The sequence below is a fragment of the Haliotis rufescens genome, unplaced genomic scaffold (genome assembly GCF_023055435.1).
Source record: "Haliotis rufescens isolate VD_foot unplaced genomic scaffold, xgHalRufe1.0.p SCAF_13, whole genome shotgun sequence".
NCBI classification, from domain to species: Eukaryota; Metazoa; Mollusca; class Gastropoda; order Lepetellida; family Haliotidae; genus Haliotis; species Haliotis rufescens.
The window spans coordinates 21,082,506-21,105,025 of NW_025963813.1; the positions used below are offsets into that span (position 1 = coordinate 21,082,506).

The following is a 22,520-nucleotide window of genomic DNA, read 5'->3' on the forward strand; positions in this document are numbered from 1 at the left end:
ATTTATTCCGCGGCTCAGAAGTCCACATGCACCTTGCCTTGCTCGTGGCGGAGTATGAGGGATTTATTCGCCCCCTGAGACAATTATTCCCCTCCAAGGTGGGATACATCGTATTATCATATTTTGTCAAGATCACGTGGACCAATCAGGTCTTATTATTGTGATATAATTTTTAGACGAAAACTTCATGCCACAGTTGCGGTGCAGGACTACAGCTAAGGCAGAGCGAGTTTCATTCGGTTTCGAAACCGGTCGAACCTGTACATGTAAACGTTCAAGAGATAAATTCTTAACATGCTGTCATCGAATAAAAATAATACTAGCCTAAAGTGAAGGAAAGACAACGAGTTACCTCCCTTCAACCGTAGCCCGTCATATGCAGTCACCTGGCAATCTCATTGACGCATTGATGTTGCATCGGTGTAAAAGATTTGATTTTAATTAGATTGATAAGATTTGGTTCTTGGGGCTTTTTTGACCAAAACTAATATATGTTTGCAATCAACTTATTGTGATTAATATAAGTGTTGTCTGCATCCTTTGAAACGCACACAACACGACCCGAACACACGGAGATTCGTACCCAACGAAACTGGCAAAGGCGTGTTCTGACGTTGACGTACACGTCGATCGAATTTATCCCAGAGGTGTCCGATTGGGTTGAGATCTGGAGATCTCGACGGCCAGGGCAAAACGTTGAGGTTGGCATTATGAAGGTAGTCTACCGTGACACGAGCTGTGTGCGGTGGAGCGTTGTTCTGTTGAAACAGCTCCCTCTGTCGGTCAATGATTGGAAGAAGGTGAGGTTGAAGAATTTGATTTATGTAGCGATTTTCTGTCAAATGTCCCTGAACCACAACTAAGTCAGATCTCGTGATGTAGGATATGGCCCCCACGTCACGACACTACCGCCACCGAAATTGTCGAGTTCACGTACACAATCAGGGGTAAAACGCTCATTTCAACGACGATAAACACGTTGTCTTCCATCTCGCCGGTGAAGAAGAAATCGTGATTCATCGCTAAACCACACTCGTCTTCAGTTTCTCGAATTCCAAGGCTGCAAGGTATGGAACCAACGCAAGCGTCGCTGTCGATGGATCTGTTGCAAAACAGGGACGATAACTTGTCTTCTGGGTCGGATTCCAGCCTCGCGAAGATGGTTCCTGACAGTCTGTTCCGATATTCTCCTCAAACCAGGGATGCGTCCTGCAGTTTCCGTAGCTGTGGCATTGCGATGACGTAGGTGGAACAGTTGAATTTAGCGATCCTGTACAGGGGTGGTAACTCTTGGTCGGCCGGTTCCCGGACGGTCTGCAGTACAATTGAACTGTGTGGATGGGTCCCAAAGGCAGCAATTGGTGCTGTGGTGGACGTTTAAGTGACGTGCAACAGAACACTGCGATTCCCCCCTTTAGATACGTCATATGGCGATGTTCTGATCGGCAGCGCTGCGACTCGGCATTTTCGAACTTGAAAATTCTTGACAATTGAATGACACATTATTGACTTATGCTTGCCTTTTTATAGCCACTACCACGAATTACGAATGCCATAACTTGCACGTGCATTTTCCTTTACTGTTTTCCTCCATGACATTTTTTAATAAGAGTGAAAACAATGCCGTTTAAGACATTGCAAATCGAAAATGGCTGCGTTTTGACGCACCGTTTGTCGAACATCAGGCCACCAACATTTTCCAATAACATATATCCAATTTACCGGTTTTTTTTGTGTAGTCAGGTTCTGTGAACTACATTCTACATGTGCGTTTCTTTTTCTTTTGAAGAGCGGGCATTGCAAATGATTCCATGGGATTTGATTAGTAATTTAGTAATTGTAAGCGTTTATGTAGCAGAATTATGTTACTGATTTCCCATCTTTTCCTACAGATTGATGTTGTTTATTTTTACTGTGAAGTTGTTAATCCATTAATATTTAACAATTGACCTCACCATGCTAAGTGTTTGTGGAGTTCATATTTTAATACCCCCATAAACGCAAAAAAACCATCAGTTGTTTCGGGTCAAAATAAAACGAGTGTCAACTGCATATTTTGCAGTTATTGTTTTCGTTTTACAATTTTATTGCTGCCACTGTCACTAGTTTCAACACAGTAGTCAGAATGTAACTATACTGCCCATCCACTGTGACTGAAAGTCAGTTACACTATTTACGCCCTGTTGTTATAAGAAGCCCTCCATTCATTATGATGCCACGTGGATTACTGTGGAAAACCTGATTTGTAACCTAACACTAAAGAAACACAATTACTATGATAGCATCACCAGGCTGTTTTTGTGTGTTAGGCTAAACACGAGGCTTTCTTAGCTGAGACAAGTCTTAGCGACCTACGACCAACAATACGAATGTCATAAGAGCTACTCTTGAAGGTAAAGCTGTCTTTCACCTGTCACAACGTTATCTTACTTACGACATAATAGTTATGCCCTGTTCACACATACCTCTCTACACATGTGCATAAATATACACACGTGATGTACTTGTCACGTGAACGAGCTTACCGTGTGTAGATTTTAACCAGAATAAAATTTGTACCATAGCTGCATCATGTGCAAATGTAAATTTAAACAAATTTGCACTGTGTGTAGATGTTGCCATGTGAAAGTTTATGTCAACGTCAGAGGATGATCTATGTCATATATCTGCTGAGGTAGATTCCATATAGCGTTAACGTGATTGTCGATATGAAGATTCACGCATGAATCACTGGATAACCAGTGATGCAACAAGGTGTCTACTGACAGTGAAATCATTTACTTTGTCGTACAGCTTGGCACAAAGGCTATCATCGTTCTGAATGTCAGTGCATAGATCCAGAAAAGACGCTTAATACAGTTTCTCCGTTGTTTCTTAAATTTCCAATTCTGTTAAATAGGCATGATGTAGATATTTATTCCTTTTGGCATTATGGAAAGAAAAATGGTTATCTATTTGGTCATCTCTACTCCGGTTCCAAGCTTATCTCTTCTCCAAATTAAAAGTCAACAACACTTAAAAAAACTGACAATAAATATTAATCACAAACAATTGAAGTCTAAGAAACTTAAAATAGAAAACGTTATGTAAGCAATTAGCATGTTTCTTCCCAACGTTAGATTGTCTGAGTGATGTCAACAGCAGGAAGTGAGATCCTCTGACACTCAGGACGCAAGTAGGACATAAGCTCCATGACACATGCTTGCATGATGTTGAGACGTCCAGAGTTGTCTTGTTGTCTTGCATCCCCAAGGGTCTCCACAATCAGGCTGTCATCATCCCAGCTGTCGTCATACCTCTCTGCGTGTACATCAATACGATATGAGGAACCTTTCAACCTTCCAAACGAATTTCAGTGTTCATTTTGCCACTGCTGTGACAGTAGTTAAATGGTTTTGGATAATGTACCGAGATTAGATATTTTCTCAGCTACAGCTACAAAACGAGAAATTTTATTATTTAAAGCTATGAGTCTGAATTTGTTTTTATGAAAAACATCTTGCCACAATCTGAAACATAATATCTTTTTTCAATATCCCCCACATCTTGACCTTGCGTTATCAAAGCTAGGACGACAGGAGTGCATTGGAGAACGTCAGAAAAGAACGACGTTGAACTCAAACAATAACTTAATGTTGCACAGTTAGATCATTCAACTGATTATTTACTATTTTGTTATTTCAGACAACCATGAATGAATGAATGATCTTTATTTCCTCCATTAATTTCGGAGAGTGATCATCATTGAAACCCACGTCACAAAAATAAACATAGTACTTTGTAAACATGCTGAATGTTTCTTCTCGTAAATGTATGTTCAGGATTTCCCTGTGACATCTCGTCAGCTATCTCCTGTCACATGTGTAGGATCTAACACCAAGCCAAACGGAAATATATCTACCAGGACAGGGAATACGTGTATCTTATCACACACTTATAACGAATATCCTTGAAGATATTATGATAGTGAATTTAAAATAATATCGTTGCAATCTCATTCAAATCAAATCTTTTCTTACGGCTACTGTCATGTCGATGTCTCACTGCATCTGAGGATCTCTGAACAATAGCGATGGACACTACTTCAGCAAGTGTGGTAGACGTGAGTAGACAGTTCACTACAATGTGAACAGACGTATTGTTGCTTTGCAATCTACGAAAACACCATATGTAAATGTAGTAACATTTATATTTGTGTGTCCAGTTTTGTGTCTAGTTTGTTGGTGATAGTTTCAAATGATAAAAAAGGTAATGAGTGTAATGAGAAACCGTTTTTGCCGGCAGCTCATTAAGTCGAGTTATTGAATTTTATATATTAATCAGAATATGACTTCAACCTATCCTCCAATAAAAAAAAGCAGTGATTATTTGCAGGTAGAAACAGAACAGAACAAATCATACTTCCTTACGGCTACTGTTATGTCTTTGTTTACCATCTGACATTTAACTTGATACCTATTAAACACAGAAAAAGAAAACAAATATCGCAATTACGAGGGGGAAATTTGTCATATCGACATCTTATATAATCTGAGACAAGCAGAGTGGTACCTTATCTCGTATAATCCAAGTCGTGTGTTAAGATCAGTTTTGATAGACAAATGTATTTTCTTTCCCAATTTATATTTGTTTCCCCATAGCTAATGTGTTACATTAAGCCTAAGTCCTACCCGGTACTTGATAGGAATCTCTACAGAACAGCACAAACAAAGACAGGACTCGATATATCCAACGTTAATTCGAGATGTTAAATATAGCCTGTCTTCCCGCTGTGTGGTGGAACACCGTTGACTGACCACCTGCATGTCGCTGGGTAGCTTGTTCAAACGTCTGGTATCTGTTCCATGCCCTGCTGATCACAATGTGGCTGACACCAAAGGCGTTTGCAACGTGGCGATGTGTTGACCAAGTCCCCAGCATGCCAATGCATCTTCCTAACTCTTAGGTCGTCAAACATATCTTTGACGCTGAGATGGCATACGTCCACCCAGTTGTGGCAATCCTCAAGCACAAATGTTCAGATTCTGTCACGATACATCCAAACACAGGTTTACAATCACCTCGTGCACATAGTACCCTTGACTGCTTGACCCTTGACTTTTTTATATCATCAAAACTTGATCTTTTGCAATCTTTGAGTAGTATAATTATATAGTTTCGTAAAATGTTTTGAAAAAGTAATCCAACCAGTCAATATTTTAGTGATGCCATCCAATCATTTCCTGACGTCATGCGATGGCGCCTTCCTCTGCCTTATGTGCGTGAATGTTATTGGTTTTATGCCGCAGTCAATAAACTACTAGTTATGTCACTTTACCCTTTAAATAGTCAAGTCTTTGCAAGGCAAACCATTGGTTGGCAGCATGAGTAGCACTGCGCTCAGTCAGGACGGATAACTTATATTGTAACCATGCAATCCTCAATAGTCAGTAATCTATGGTAATCTATTTATTTCGGCCTGGTATCCCACGAAGACCCTGATGTATATATTGTACAAGAAAACATTGATGCAAAGCATCAAAGTTCCCCGCCATATGTGATGCCTCACAAACGCATAATTATGATGTTACTGAAAGGCATTAAGGAGCATAATTATATTAACCACAAATAACACAACGCTGTTGTGGAAGAAATAATATTTATTTTGAGTATGGGGCAATACAGTTGATACATTTGCATAGGGAAGGTCTATTTAAAAATAGTTTCTTGTTTAAAGCCGCACTCAGCAGTATTTCAGCCATATGACGTCGGTCTGTAAATAATCCAGTCTGAATCAGATCATCCAGTGATTGACACCAAGAGCATCGAACTACGCAATTGGAATATGATTTTTTGCATCGACCAAATCGTCGAGCCTGACTAACCAATCCTCTTCGTCGCCTCTTACGGCAAGCATAGGTTGCTGAAGACCTATTCTAACCTGGGTCTTTATTTAAAAAGTAGATCGAAGGAAATGGAAGCAATTTCTGGCACAAATGTAAACATGTGGAAATAGTATCAAAATAGTATCAAAATTAATGTAAATGAAAATACTAAGGGCTCCATATGGCAAAAAAGTCATACTAGATAAGGTCTATTGGTCACAACTCAAAATATTATCGCGTAGTTGGAGAACATTTCAATGCCGGGACTAATCAATAACGGAGATTCCTCGTCTCTTGTTTTACGTTTTTTGGTCAGTTTCTTTTTCGTATTTCTTTCTTTCAAAGAATAGTAATTGTGATCATGATGAGTTGAGTTACTTGGTATTTTTTCTATGTACTGTTTTTTATCCAGTGTCAGTAACTGTTGTGGAATGTGGTTTACTTGTAACAATGACTGGTTTGAGTTCATATGATGATGATTGATTGGTTTGTCGTTTAACGCCGCACACAGCAATATCCCAGCTATATGGCGGCGTTCTGTAAATAATCGAGTCTGGACCAGACAATCCAGTGCCTTATATCATGAGCATCGATCGACGCAATTGGGATCGATGCCATGCATCAACCAAAGCCTGGCCATCCGATCCCGTTTGTCGCCTCTTACGACAAGCATAGTCGCCTGATATACTGTTAAGATGTAACATAACAATCCATCCATACCACTAAACAGAAGTAAAACCGCTTGTCCATTCGGATCAATCTGACCCAAACCATACCGTTGATGAGAGTCAAATAATGCATACGAATCAAAATCCGTAAAAATTGCAATGGAGACATCATTAAAAGTTACCAAACGTGACGGGGATATCAATATTGCTTTTTGAAATGATTCTATGAAATTTGTTTTCCCAATCTCATTAAAATCAGATCTTAGTTCTCGCTACCGCTAAACAAACTAAGATCTGATTTTAATGAGATTGTTTGTTTTCCCTGCTTCAATATTTGGAGCACCTGTGGCGGAGCCATAAAACTGATCTGTTATGTAGATAATATCGTTTGGGGTGGTGACTGCTGGGAACTGATTATGACCTAAATACCCCTCATAGCCTTCGGTGTTAACTATGTGACTGTAGAGAGCTGTGCCTTCATCCAACAGATTATCGAGGTCAGTGGAACACGGTACAGACGCAAATAGATTTGAGCCATGGGACACAAAATATATGAGTGACCAGAGCTACGGCTGTACATTGAATTCCATTAAACGGTTGAAAAATACTACAGCCTTGATGCAAATTCGCCGACACACTGCTCCGATTTTGCTTTGACTTTGCTACCAAACGTTTCACATGTGGCTATGTGCGGTGCACTGATTAAAAAAATCACGGGGGACTGGGTTAATTCAAAATACGGAATATAACTATTCCAAATATTTCCAGTGAACATGAGCATCCAAACAATCAAAAGTGTGGTATGTAGAATGTGGAATTCAGCCATATTACATTTAAATTGAGATGTCGTCGTTGTTCATGAATAAGCATATCATTCAGAAAATATTTTTTATTATGCTGTTATTTACGATCTCCGGAGTACAATTCTTCTTTTGTATACACCGTGAAAATCAGAAAATTAGTCCTTGGGGGGAAAAAGGACATCGGATTACACATGAATGGTTTAATAATGTCAACTAATGACCAGAAACGGTCAGATGCATCAATTAACTACATAAAGACGATTTTGAAGTATCTCTTATTGCTGGAAAAGAACAGCATCAACATTCCACGCACATGATTTGTAAGTTTTGTTTCCGTAAATGCGTGGCTTGAAATTTCAAATAAACCAACATGTCGACATACATGCTACAAAATTAACGTTTCCCGTATACTTCCCCGCCTTAAGGGCGGGGGAGAATTAATCAACAACATATCGTCTACAACCGGATGAGTTTAAGTTGTAGAAGGGGAGACACGGTTTTGACAAACTTTTCGCATTTACGATAAGAATGTCATTATAATTCACTCAAGTTATATTGTTACCCAAAGACATGTTTTTATCAAATTACGCTGTATTCATTATACAAATGCCAAGTTACCAGGTAATCAAGTATCTGCTTCTGCTTAAAGCGCGCATGATATTGAATGCTTGAGCCTCTTCACTATAGTTTTGACGTGTCCAAATGAGGCATGATAACTATATGTTGCAGAACCGACGTGACATTTTCGGCTACGTATTGATTTAATCAACGCTGTACAATCGCGCTGCGTCGCGACCGCGACCACACTCAATAGGAAAGTTTTGTCCAGAGCACTTGCAACTGTTGTATTAAAAATATTAATCTACAATATTTCAGAATATAACCTCGTGTCAACATTATCACACCATACATCATCGAAGACTCTCAATCAGTGTTGAAAATATTACAGTGTGCTTTCATTTGCAGATTTTCTCTTCGTCGTGTGCAGCACAATAGAATGTCGACGCTTCACACGTTAAATCGACTTCACTGTTTCGCAGTTCGGACTGTCATTTGCACCTGCGACAGACAGAACACCATGAAGCTGATTATGGTCACATAACAAATTTGGACGTACATACAGGATGCACGATTCTTTGTTCTAACCATGACGAAAACGGATAACGGCACATAGTGTATAAAGTTTGAATACTGGTAGAAAGAACATGGTTGGATACATTCCCCGTGAATGATTGATTTCATTATTCGTCCTTGTAGGTTAAACGATGGCATGCATGTAACACACTCCAGGTGAGGCTTGAACAGACGCTGGAAGAAGCATTATCTCCATCTCGACAACAGACTAGCTGATTCATGTATGTTGGGACTTGCGCAATTATCTACATAAATGCTGGAGAAAGAACACATATTCCAATTTTAGAAAACTTGAAGCTGAGGGTATTAAGAAGATGAAAGGATGTGCCTCAAAGAACAACTGCCAAGTGGTTCCTTTGATTCCAGCCAGACCTTTCACGTCTACAGAGGGGGGTACGGAATGTAATAAAAGCAATTTCTGGAACTGTGATTACATTCTAGAAAGAGGCAAATGTGTTTACGGTTTCGCAGAAGTCCGCACTGCGTCAAACACGCGAAGAAGACATGACTTGATAAATACTGTGTCCCTGGCAAATTTCCGTATACATACCAAATTAAACGTATTTGATGAACTAAATCACTTTTATGTGAATTTCGCGTGAAAATGAAATATTTTCGAAAGGTTCAAATGGTAGAAGACCAGCTTCTTTCGATAAAATTCTAGTTGTATACATGTCATACCTTGTCATGTGTCTCGTCAAATACATCGATAAAGCCACATCGAAAGATCGTGCCACAGTCAAAGATCACAACGATTCACATATTTTCGATTAATTATCCCCATGGGTACCTACTGTGTTCCTCGCCCTGCTTATCCCTTCCTCTCAGAACACGAATCGGATTTTTTTACTACTTCAGTTAAATAGAAAAAGGAAAGGTTGACAAAAGCATTCAACTTCAGTTTCAAATATATACATGACATCATTTCGTTCAACAATGCCAAGGAAAAATAAAATCTCCACCTCATCTGTCCAACAGCGATGAACTGTAAAGAAACAGTCCTTTTCAGTGTCCTATCTGGATCTGTGCATTAAAATTCCAAAATATGGCAACCCCTTAATTTGTCTTCATTTTTCTCCTTCATGTTGAGCAATATTGCACAAGCTCCAGCTTATTGGGGTCTATATTTCGCCTTTGCTTAGGTACCTCAGAGTATGTCCATTTTGTTATACTTTCATGAAAGTCACACTTGTTTACACCTGAGTTTTTAAATCACTATTGCGCCATCTGAGTTCAGGTTACGTCACTCCAGAAATTTTATAGTAGATGTCCAAACGAATTTACTGACGTACACGTCAACCCTAATCAAGCGATGCTGTCCCATTCAAAGACCTTCAACTGGGGTTTTGACACACTGGCACTTACTGCTTCCTGGCCGGGGTTACCGGTTGAGCAGGACATGCTTTCCTGGTTTGCGAACACCTTGTGTTATGACCGATTTTAGTGCCCATTCATGTATACTCATGGGCAAAAGAAAGTATACACTTTTAAATTGATTTTCCCCCCAAAACTATCAAAGTGAGCAAAATGGTATCAGGCTTTAAACAGTTGCCCAAGAACTGGAAAGTCACTCCAAAACAAAACGAGTTGGCCTTAAAGGTGCACGTGCAGTGGCCAAAAGTCACCCAACAGCTTTTCCAGGTATTCGTAAAATTGCACCTGCTGAATTTGTATAAAAAGGCGATGAACCGTTGCAAAGACATCACATGTAATTAAAAAATCCGAAAGATATGCCGCGGTTAACTGCGGAACAAAGAGAGAGAGAGAGAGACATAGGTATGGAGCCAGTGGGAGCCCACCACACCCAGATTGCAAGAAACCCTTAACTGTACACCGGTGTAGGAGGCACAATGACTCCCCATGCTCAGACGACTCTAGAGTTATTTGAGCCTAGGCTCAGATGACTCCCCTAAGGCCCAAACGACTACCCCGTCGTAGGCTCAGATAACTCCCCAGGGTCAAATGACTCCCCCATTTGTTTTGAAGAATACACATGTTTTGACACTTATTGTGCAACAGTCTGTGAATGTTGTACACAAATAATGTTTTTTCGACGATACAGCACAGTATTTTCGATGATTGCACCCCATTTCTTTTACATATTGTAAAATTACCAGATGTTTTGCATGATAAGATTTTATGTGATAAATTTGAAGGTCATTATCAAGTCATTTCGTTTAGACCTTTTAAATACTGTTACACATCAGCAACTTAATTTTCTGACATAATGGCTGGTATTGACGCTTTAATTTACTGCAATATTTGTTTAACTTTGAAAAGATTTGTATTCAATATTCTGTTTGATTTACTAACTTTGTATTTCAAATAATACTGCACCTGATGTTTGATTGTAATGTCTGTAATAACTAATTGTCTTGTAAATTATAATATATTATGGGTTTTAGTAAAGTTACCTATTGTTTTTAATGCAGCGACTCGCCAATTACAATACACTAAATCTCGGTAACTGCGCATTATAAACTGTGAGTAAATGAAATTAGATATATTTAACTTCTTAGGGAATTTTATAATAATCTGTACGACGTGGTATTTGTTATTTGTGATACAAAATTTACCAAGTATGAAGAGTTCATAAAATACAAATGCGTGTCTATGACTTTTAAAGGAAGTGTGAGTGGATAGTCTGTTTGACAAATTAACAAATGGTACTCATAATCTCACAACTACTATGCACTGTATAAACATTTTCTCTGTTCTTTCAACCCTATACCTGTAATTGACTAGATCGCATTGACGAATGTTGCCTCATCGACCAATGTTGTTTTAACAATATAAGTGGGGTCGTCTACTCAGGTTTTGAGCGGGAAATCCTCATAATGACTTGCAATGTTGAAAAACAGATTCGTAAAGATTAAATTCTCGGATATCATGAGAACTATAGAGATGATGATATGTAAGACGACACAGAACCAGAACGCGTTCTGCTCCTGGGGTGCTTAACCCGGTTCATTCGCAGGACGACGACCCCTGTGTCGTGTGAAAACAAACTAGCAAAAAGTGAGGTCGTCGTCCTGCGAATTTTTTAATCCGCCAATCTAATTAAACAATGGGTATCGAGTGTTATTTTAACAACTCGAGCAAGTAAAAAAGTGGAACTGGATTTGAAACGAACGAAAGAAAGACAATAAGGGTGGAATATTGATTTATTTTACGTAATTACATCTGCATAAATACGTTTATCTCATACAGTAATCTAGTCTTTTTTTACCTACAGTCTCAATATTGATATTCTTATGAGGCCGTAATGCATACCTTAAAGTCATGATTCACTGGTTCATGGTTATGAGGACTTGACACTTTCGTCATGATGTCATTGACTGTCGATACTGTGGAACAGTAAAAAGATGAGGAGATTAAGCTTATATGATTTAAAATGAAAACACAAAATATGTTTGTTTTATATTTTTGAAACAAACGTGGCATGTTGAGCTCGAAGATTACTTATGACAACATTAGTTCAAAAGTTGCGACCTTACAAGGAGCTTATAAAATAAATTTATAAAACAAAGATGATCTTTGCAGCTTTTGTTTTATTTAGGTATATATATCACACTTCTCGATAACATTTCACTCTACATATCACTAATTAGATCAAACTAGACTACGGCTGCGCCATATACAACACCCTAAACAACTCTCTATCTGAAAAACTTGACCCAATACAATATCAGGCTCTCAAACTAATTACACGCACCCAACATGGCACCTCCTACACTTCACTTCAGGCCTTAACACGAGAAATGCCACTAAGTCTACGCAGGGAACAGCTAAGCTTTAATTTCTGGGCCGCGTCCCAATCAAACCCTCTCATCCAAAACTTAATAAACCAAAACATCAGCCCCCAAAACCAAGCTCTAGCTCGTAATCACCCCTTACTTACCCCAATATCCCAAAGAATAACAAACTACCTAAATGAACACCAAATTAAAAATCTTAAACAAAACTGCAAACAATCAAATATCTTCACCCCTAAACTTAAAATACCCAAAATAGACACAACACTAGCGAGCCAAATAAATAAACAAACATAGCTAAAACCACCACACTAGCATACATACACGAAAATTGGCCAAATTGGTGTCACATTTACACGGACGGATCTTCAGATCCGACCTCCAAACACACAGGTTTCGGAGTCCATACCACACAACCAACTAAACCACACAATCCATCCGACTCCCAAACAACCAATCAATATTCACGGCAGAACTAACAGGCATGGCCTCAGCCCTCCATAATCAAGAATCCAAAAACCACAAAAGAAATCCTAATACTTACCGACTCCCTAAGTGGACTGCAAGCCCTCCAAAACAAAAATACCACAAACCGACCTAAATTAATAAATCAAATACTTTAAAGCTCCAACGACCTAACTAAGGCAGGCGAACAAATAACATTCTTATGGATCCCCGCCCACGTAGGAATATACGGTACTGAAAACGCCGATAAAGCAGCTAAACTATCCCTCAAAATCCCAGAAATAAGCTTAAACTTACTCATCTCAAATTCATAAATTAAAAGTGTAAACAAGCAAAAAATCACCAAAAAATGGCATAACCTATGTCTAGACTCAAATATCCAAATAAAAAAGTACTCAGCAAACCACTTACCATACCAAAAATTCTCCATCCATAAAAAAAATCGACAGAGTAATCACTAAACTCCAAACAGGACACACCAACCTAAATAACCACCTAATTTATTTTTTTTAAAACACTACAGGTAACTACCCACACTGCAAACAACTAGAAACCCCAGAAAACGCACTCATCCACTGCACACACTACCTAACACATCGAACCGCATTACAAACCACCCTCAATCTAAACAAGGCTCTCACTCTAGAAGCAATCCTAAACCCACAAAATAAACAAGAAAACTTCAAGGCCTTAGGCGTATTCTTAATCAAAACGGAACTAATAAAACGCATCTAAAAACAAAATAATCTACCAAATCAAAATCACATAAACAAACAAACATCCACCACACCCAGCTCCCTTAGTTCTCCTCCCCAACCCCATCGGCATCTATTCCAAATCTCAAAATTCCCAAATTCTATATAAGCAACCCCTAAAGCCCCCTCTTGGGTTGCACAGACCACTTTCGCCCCTTTCGGAAACACATTAAATGGCCTGGCCGGGCCCGTGTGCGAAATACGCATCAGACATAACTGAAGAGGCCGGGCACGTGCTGATAGACGCTGCACGCGCTGCCTTCGGGACCCGGAGGCAGGGTGTCGGTAAGAAATATAAGATGAACAAACCATGGTTTGGAAAGGAATGTATAAATGCTAGAAAAAGTTTTTATAAAGCAAAACGCCGCTTGAAAAGATTTAATTCTATTTATAACAAACGCCTGTTAAAATATGAATCTAAGGCTTATAAGAAATGTATGGATAAGCATATAAAACAATATAAAGATAACTTAGGTAAAATGTTAAGAGAAAAACACAAACACTCCCCAAAAGAGTTTTGGAAAATGTTAAAAGGAGATAAAAAAGATGACAATATTTGTCCTGAAATTGAAGATTTTTACCAGTTTTTTAAGTCACTCAATGAGACAACTTCAGAAGACCCGGAAATGAAGGAGTGTACTATGGATACACAATATGACTGTGAAACTTTAAATGGAGATATCACACCTTATGAAGTTATGATAGCAGTAAGAGAACTAAAGAGAAATAAAGCATCCGGTATTGATTTTATAGAAAATGATTATTTTATTGATAGTATTGATTTATTAACCCCTTTGTTAGTTGAACTATTTAACCTGATATTTGAAAAGGGTATACTTCCAGAACCTTGGTTAGTGGGTATAATTAAACCGATTTACAAGAAAAAGGGTGACCCACTTGACCCTAACTCGTATAGGCCAATCACTATCCTTAGTTGCTTTGGAAAACTATTCACCAGAATTTTAAACAACCGTTTAACTAAATTCTTAGATAAAAATAATATTCTAACACCTGCCCAAGCAGGATTCAGGAAATCTTTCTCAACTGCTGACAATATATTTGTAATTTATACGCTTATGCAAATTTTAAAAAATAATAAACAAAAATTATACTGCGCTTTCATAGACTTTACTAAAGCTTTTGACACTGTTTGGCGAGTGGGATTGTGGAGGAAAATGCAGACTATTGGCATCAAAGGTCGGTTTCTTACGTTAGTTCAAAATATGTATAAAAATATTAAATCGTTGATACAGTGTGATGATAAAATGTCAGGTTACTTTCCTTGTAATATAGGTGTCAGACAGGGAGAAAACCTATCCCCTCTATTATTCTCAATTTTCATAAATGACGTGGAAATCTTTTTGCTTTCATCTGGGTGTGGAGGAGTTAATCTCAACTATGATCAAGATAAAGACTTAATTGTATGGATCCAATTCATAATTCTATTGTATGCAGATAATGCTGTATTATTTGATGAATCACCAGAAGGTTTACAGAAAGCCTTGGACACTTTTAATGAATATTGTGAAGAGTGGAAATTACATGTAAATATAAATAAAACAAAAATTGTGATTTTCGGTGGTGGCCCATCGAAAAATTCGAAACATAAATTCCACTATTCTGATAAAACTCTAGATATTGTCGACACTTATACGTATTTAGGAATTGTACTTCACAGGAATAGAAAACTAGTATCAAGTCTTAAGTCCCTCAGTGATAATGCTTTGAAAGCAATGTTTTGCCTGATAAAAAAATCAAGAAATTTAAATTTACCTTTGGACTGTGTATTATCAGCTTTTGATACGATGGTATTACCAATATTAACTTATGGTTCAGAAATCTGGGGCTTTGAAAATTTAGAAATTATAGAAAGAATACACCTCAAATTCCTCAGACTTATCACAGGATTAAGAAATTCAACTCCTCGTTATATGATATATGGCGAATTAGGTAGGCTACCATTAAGAATAATAATTTCTAAACGAATGATATCTTTCTGGCACAAATTAACATACCAAACTGGAGTGTATAAACTTTCACAGCTGTTATATCAATATCTGTCAATTAACGGGAACAAGACTGTTGCATCAACAAATCCCTGGGTTAGATGTGTTGTGAATATATTAGACAGTATTGGATTATCTTATGTATTTAACAATCCGTCAATCTGCACAACAAAGTGGCTAGTGTCAGAAGTAGAGCAAATACTTAAAGATCACTTTTTTCAGAAATGGAGAAGTGACGTTAATTCTAGTTCTAAAGGCTTATACTATAAACATTTAAAGGACACTCCGGTTCTCGATAAATATCTTCTATTGCCAAAACGAATAGCAATTCCAATACTACGATTTCGAACCTGTAATCATAATTTACCTAATGAGACTGGTCGATGGAAAAATATTCCCAAGGAAAATAGAACTTGTAAATTATGTAATTCCCCATCTATTGCTGATGAATTTCACTACTTATTCAGATGTAATTATTTTAAAAGAGAGAGGCGAACATTTCTCTCACCATATTATACTGAATGGCCAAATATTATAAAATTTGTAAAACTCTTATCAACAACAAACACACAGGATCTAAAAAAATTATCGAGATTCATTGTAAAAATGTCCATTAGTATTAAAAATGCTAGGTAATCACATGTTGTTATTAATTGCCATCTTGTCTGCTTTTTGTACATATGCATAATTATTTATTGTAATATGCTCTTGTACCACCTTTTGTGGTTTCTGAGAATAAAATGATTCTGATTCTGATTCTGATTCCGGAAAGCGCACGTTAAATCTCCAAAGTAAGTAAGTAAGTATAACATTTCACTTATTTCAATTATGGCCAACGTTGCAGTTGAAGTCCGCTATCTTTCCAATGCTCGTGGCTCACTATTTGCTTATCATAGAGGGTTTAAGTTTAGCGTCAACAAGACAAAATAATGACACAAAATACTGGCGATGTGTTGATCGCAGTTGCAAAGGTCACATTATTATTATTTTATATCATTTTCTATGTAAACTGAATATTTTAATTTGATAATGTTCTATTTTGTTTGTTATAATGTTGTAATCATTTTGTTTTGTGTTCATGTATTTTTTTAATTGAACAATTTGGTTTAATAGTGTTGTATTTTGTGTTATAAGTGTGTAATCGTGTTGTTTTATGTTTAGGTACTTTGACAACAGAAAACGATGTCCTGATGAAAGCAATAGACCACTACCACCCGTCATTACCTCACAACTATGATGTAGACGTCTTCCGAATGAGATTGATCGGTCGTGCAAGAGATGAGACAACCCCTATCTCCCAGATCTACGAGGATGAGCTCTCCAACATCAGAAGAAGCGCTGACAACCTTCCTGAGCAGATCTTGAGCCACATTCCAGCATTGGACAGCGTCAGAACACCCCCTGTATCGAGAGAGACGGAAGAACACCCCAAAGCTCCCCAAGACCCCGGCAGCGATTCAGATTGAGGGTGAATGGTCCAAGACTGCTGGAGAAGACTTCCTCATCGCCGACATCGGTGCAGATAAGAAGACGCTGATCTTCACCACACCAGCCAACCTTGAACTTCTATGCGACGCTGATGTTATTTATGCTGATGGACCGTTCTTTGCTGCTCCCCACCTCTTCCTGCAGATGTATACCTTCCACGCCAAGGTCCAGGGACAAAACTTTCCTCTTGTACACTGCGTCCTCCCAGATAAGGAGAAGGAAACATACGTCACCGTTTTCCGCCACATCATAGACGCTGCAACTACCCATGGGTATTTATGAATAAAGATCATTGATGAATGAAGATTACTTGATAAATATTTTATATTTATGATTATTTATTATGTTTTATATATTATGTATTACTTTCCCGATCCGTGTAATTATTTTACCTACCTTATTTTCAGAAATTCGACGGATCGGGTGGACACCCACCCCGTTGGTCACTCGTGTGCAACGCGTGGCACACGCATTACAGGGGCAACAAACTTTTGACCAAAGGAGGACCCGTGAGGGGCACTGATCTAAAGCAATTCCCCGGGCCGGGACTGGTTGTTGCCTGTTATATCTGTAATTGAAACGCAGTAGTTTTAAACAAGCTAGTGTATAATATTATGACAGGCCAACAGATGTCCGCTCTTGTAATGCGATTAGTTGCAGGTAAGCACAATCACGTGCTGTTATGTAACATGCGACAGTCGGAATAAACAGCCGGTCAAGTGGCAGGCTCGTCTCCCTGCTCCCGCGTTTGTCGTTCCTCCCTGAGAACCCAACATTTTGGCGACGAGGATGGGATTCAAGGTAGCTATGAAGTATATGTAAAGGAATTTTGGTACGTTTATCTGGCTGTTTGACGATACATTGACGAGGTGTGTTCGTTGCGACGAGTGTGTTAGCCAAGAGCACGTGGTCTGCTGACCTTTGTTTCACCCGTCAGTGTGAAGTAGGAGAAGCGGTATAGATGAACATTGACTTTTGTTTCGCTCTTCTTGAGGCATTATAACCGTCACTATCTTCAGCTCAGAGATTATGGCTACCACGGGTTTTGTTTGTGGATTGTTTGAATTTAATCCAAAGAAGTCGACATGGGAGGAATGGTGTGAGATACTGACACATGTTTTCGTGGCAAACGGAATTACAGACGAAGACAAACAGAAAAGCATACTGTTAGCGTCATGTGGAACTGAAACTTACCAGTTGATAAGAGCATTGGTTCAGCCCGTGAAACCTAGCGAGAAAACGTTTGACCAGCTGGTGGTTTTATTGAAAGAACATTTCACGCCAAAACCATCGGAAATTGTACAGAGATTTAAATTTCATTCACGGAATAGGAAGGCTGGTGAAAGTGTAGCTGCTTATGTCGCCGAATTGAGAAAGTTGACTGACGGGTGTGATTTTGGAACGTCTTTACAGGCCATGTTGAGAGACAGGTTAGTGTGTGGTATTTGTGATGACAATATTCAGAAAAAGTTGTTGTCAGAGACTGCTCTAACATTTAGTAGTGCATTGAAAATTGCTAACGCAATTGAGGCGGCAGACAAGAATCTACAGGATCTTCACGGTGATAAAACTGTGGGACATTCAGTACACAAGTTTCGCAGTAAACCATCAGCACAATCTACAAAAGACCAGAGGCCTCATGTTGGATCTGGAAATAACAAAACTTGTTTTAGATGTGGAAAAACTACTCATGCTCCACACATGTGTTTTTATAAGAATGAGAAGTGTCATAAGTGTGGAAAACGTGGCCATATTGTGAGAGTCTGCAGGTCAAAAGAATCAATTCCGCAGAAACAGAATTCTAAGGCTAAATTCAAGGGAAGACAGAAAGTGAATGCTGTAGTGAGTGAGGTGAACTCGTGTGGCCCAGGTAATAGCAGTGCTAGTGTGGAAGACTTGTTTGAGAACTCGCTATTTCATGTTAGTACTCAGACTTCGGCTAAAGGTGATCCAAACTACCCAAACCCCTACTACATTACAGTGGATGTTAATGGCACACCAGTGACGTTTGAGGTTGACACGGGATGCCCAGTGACCATTGTGAATGAGCAGACGGCTCAAAGAATTGGCCTTCAGTCATCGACATTATACACGTCACAAGTACCCCTGCGAAGTTATACAGGACAGGAAGTAGATTTGAACGGTTATACTACTGTGGAAGTATCTTACGAGGAGAGATCTTACTCCTTACCGATTTCCATAGCCAAGGGTAATGGTTCCAATCTTCTAGGTCGTACATGGGTACAGCCTTTGAACTTTGACCTGAGGGATGTTTCGGTGAACCTTATGAAATCTACAGATTTGACACTTAATGATGTTCTTGAACGACACTCAGCTGTTTTTGAGGAAGGTCTTGGAACACTTAAGGGATTCCAAGCTCACATCTACGTGGATAAAGATGCAACTCCGAAGTTTTTCAAACCTAGATCTGTGCCGTATGCATTACGTCAGAAGATAGAAGTTGAACTTGATCGCTTGCTGAGTGAAGGCATTATTGAGCCAATCAAGCATTCTGAGTGGGCGTGTCCCATTGTGCCAGTCATTAAACCTGATTCTTCTGTCAGGATTTGTGGAGATTTTAAACTGACAGTGAATCAGTTTTCAAAATTGGAGCAATATCCAATACCGACGTTGGAAGATTTGTGCACGAAGCTATCTGGGGGTGTAAAGTTCACCAAACTTGACATGAGTCATGTGTATCAACAGTTAGTCTTGGATGAAGAATCGCGAAAATATGTCGTGATTAACACCCACAAAGGACTCTTTAGGTACACAAGATTGCCATTTGGAGTATCTTCGGCACCCGCTATCTTTCAACGGATGATTGAAAGTATTCTACAGGGACTCGATTACTCAGCGGGTTATCTCGACGATATCATAAACTCTGGAATCAACGACAGTGAGCATCTTCGTATTCTGGATGAAGTACTTCATCGATTGTCAGAAGCAGGATTACGTTTGAGACGAAACAAGTGTGTCTTTATGGCTGATGAAGTTGAATATCTTGGTTATAGACTTGACAGTGAAGGTTTGCATCCAGTGGAGAAAAAGATTGCTGCAATTCAGGAAGCTAAGGTCCCTGAAAATGTGAAAGAATTGAGAGCTTATCTTGGTATTCTGAACTACTACCATAGGTTTCTACCAAATCTGCCTGACACTCTCTCCCCCTTGTACAAGTTGCTACAAAAAGAAGTGAAATGGTCATGGAGTACATCTCAACAAAAAGCGTTTGAGAAGTCGAAGAACTTGCTTCAGTCTTCGGATGTCTTGATTCATTTTGACAGCTCCAAACAACTTTTAATGCAGTGTGATGCATCCCCCTACGGAGTAGGTGTTGTGTTGGCTCACCAACTGCCTGATGGTTCGGAGAGACCTATAAGTTTTGCTTCAAGGACACTGACTAAGGCAGAGCAGAATTATTCTCAACTTGATCGTGAAGGACTGAGTGTGATCTTTGGACTGCGAAAGTTTCATAAGTATGTTTATGGACGTCATTTCCAGATCGTGACAGATCACAAGCCGTTGGTGTCATTATTCAATGAGAATAATCCAGTGCCACAGATGGTGTCTCCAAGAGTTCAGAGATGGTCAGTGTTGTTGACTGCATATGACTATAAAATTGTACACAGGAAAGGTACACAGCATACCAATGCAGACGCATTGAGCAGGTTGCCAGCGCCTGACTCAGGGAAGCCTATGGAAGACATGACAGTCTTAATGCTTCAGGAATTGGACACATGCCCTCTGAAGTCTAAAGACATAAGTATCCAGACTGGCAAGGACCGAACATTGTCTATTGTTCGAGAATTTGTGATCCGAGGTTGGCCGCAGCGTGATAAGTTGGATGACCACTATGAGCCGTACTACAGAGTTCGTTCTGAACTCAGTGTGATGGATGGATGCTTATTGAGAGGTTCGAGGGTCATCATTCCATTGAAACTCAGATCTGTCATATTGTCAGAGTTGCATCAGTCCCACCCAGGAATCACCAGGATGAAGGGCTTGGCCCGAAGCTATGTTTGGTGGCCGCATCTAGATGCTGACATAGAAACAACAGTAAACAGTTGTGATTCCTGCCAGGAAGACAGGAATTGTCCGAGTGTAGCTCCCCTACACCCTTGGGAGTATCCTTCTCAACCTTGGCAAAGACTGCATATGGATTATGCTGGTCCATTCATGGGTAGCATGTTTCTTATAGTGATTGACGCCTACTCCAAATGGATCGAATGTGCACCTATGTCGTCGTCAAATGCAAAGGCTACCATAAACCAGCTGCGTCGGATGTTTGCAGCTTATGGCATACCAGAAATTATTGTAACTGATAATGCTACAGCTTTTGTTGGGGAAGAATTTGCTACATTTATGTCCAGAAATGGAGTTGAACATGTGACAACATCCCCTCATCACCCGGCTGGGAATGGCTTAGCAGAAAGGGCGGTTCAAATAATAAAAGATGGATTAAAGAAGACAACTGGTGACACAGTTGCAACTCAACTACATAGGTTACTATTTTCTTATAGAATTACACCACAGTCTACAACTGGTGTATCACCTTCAATGTTGTTTCTTGGACGCAGATTGCGTTCGCGATTGGACTTGATGTTTCCAAACCTTGCCTCAAAGGTGAAAAAGAACCAGAGAAAACTTGTGGATCAGTCAGCTCTAACGAAATGTAGGGCATTCCAAGTGAATGACTCGGTGTGGGTTAAGAACTTTGCTTCAGGTCCAAAGTGGATTAGTGGACAAGTTGATAGTGTAACTGGTCCATTGTCGTACATCATCAAGTTAACGGATGGAAGATTGGTCAGAAGGCATGTGGATCATGTCAGACGCAGGATGTCTTTATCTTCACCCCGAAGGGACGTGATTGAACATTCAGACACTCCGCTAGAATCACAGTCTTCACGAAGGAAGGAGTATGAATCAGACTTACCTGACACATCACAGGTAGATTCCCATGAGGAAAGTATCCAAGGGGATGTTTCAAGTGTACCAGATATGTCTGAACCGGGGGAGGAAACGCCGGTAGTGACATCGCCTGTAGCACCCATACTTCGTCGTTCAACCAGAGTGAAGCAGCAACCGTCTTATCTGAGGGACTTTGTGTCAAAGTGACATTTGAGTGAACTGTGACTGTCATTTGCAGTGAACTATGTGTCAAGGTGGCATTTGATTTAGCTGTGAATTACAGTTACTTGTATCAGGACTATAATACTTCAGCAGGTTATCAGTATTATTATGTGTCGAAAAAAAAGCTCAGTTTAGTTAAATTTCACTTTCTACTTTAACAATGTTTTCATTATGACTGACTTGTCAAGTCACAGGGTTATTAGTACTTTACAAGAGTCAGTGTACATTGTTAAGTTACTTATACTTTATGAAGTTCCGTGGACTATGTTGTTTATCAAAGATTATTATTTTGGTTTCAAAGTAACTTAAATTTAGGAGGGGCGGATGTTATATCTGTAATTGAAACGCAGTAGTTTTAAACAAGCTAGTGTATAATATTATGACAGGCCAACAGATGTCCGCTCTTGTAATGCTTGATTAGTTGCAGGTAAGCACAATCACGTGCTGTTATG

General features: G+C 39.2%; 1 protein-coding gene across 1 annotated transcript; it reads left to right on the forward strand.

Annotated features, from left to right (window-relative positions):
- Positions 1–26: 26 nt before the first annotated feature.
- LOC124118432 (uncharacterized protein K02A2.6-like) lies at positions 27–22,053 on the forward strand. The gene is made up of 3 exons (XM_048394863.1): positions 27–98; positions 16,828–17,210; positions 18,270–22,053. Exons 1-3 carry the CDS (start codon positions 27–29, stop codon positions 22,051–22,053), a joined length of 4,239 nt encoding a protein of 1,412 aa, XP_048250820.1.
- Positions 22,054–22,520: the final 467 nt, after the last annotated feature.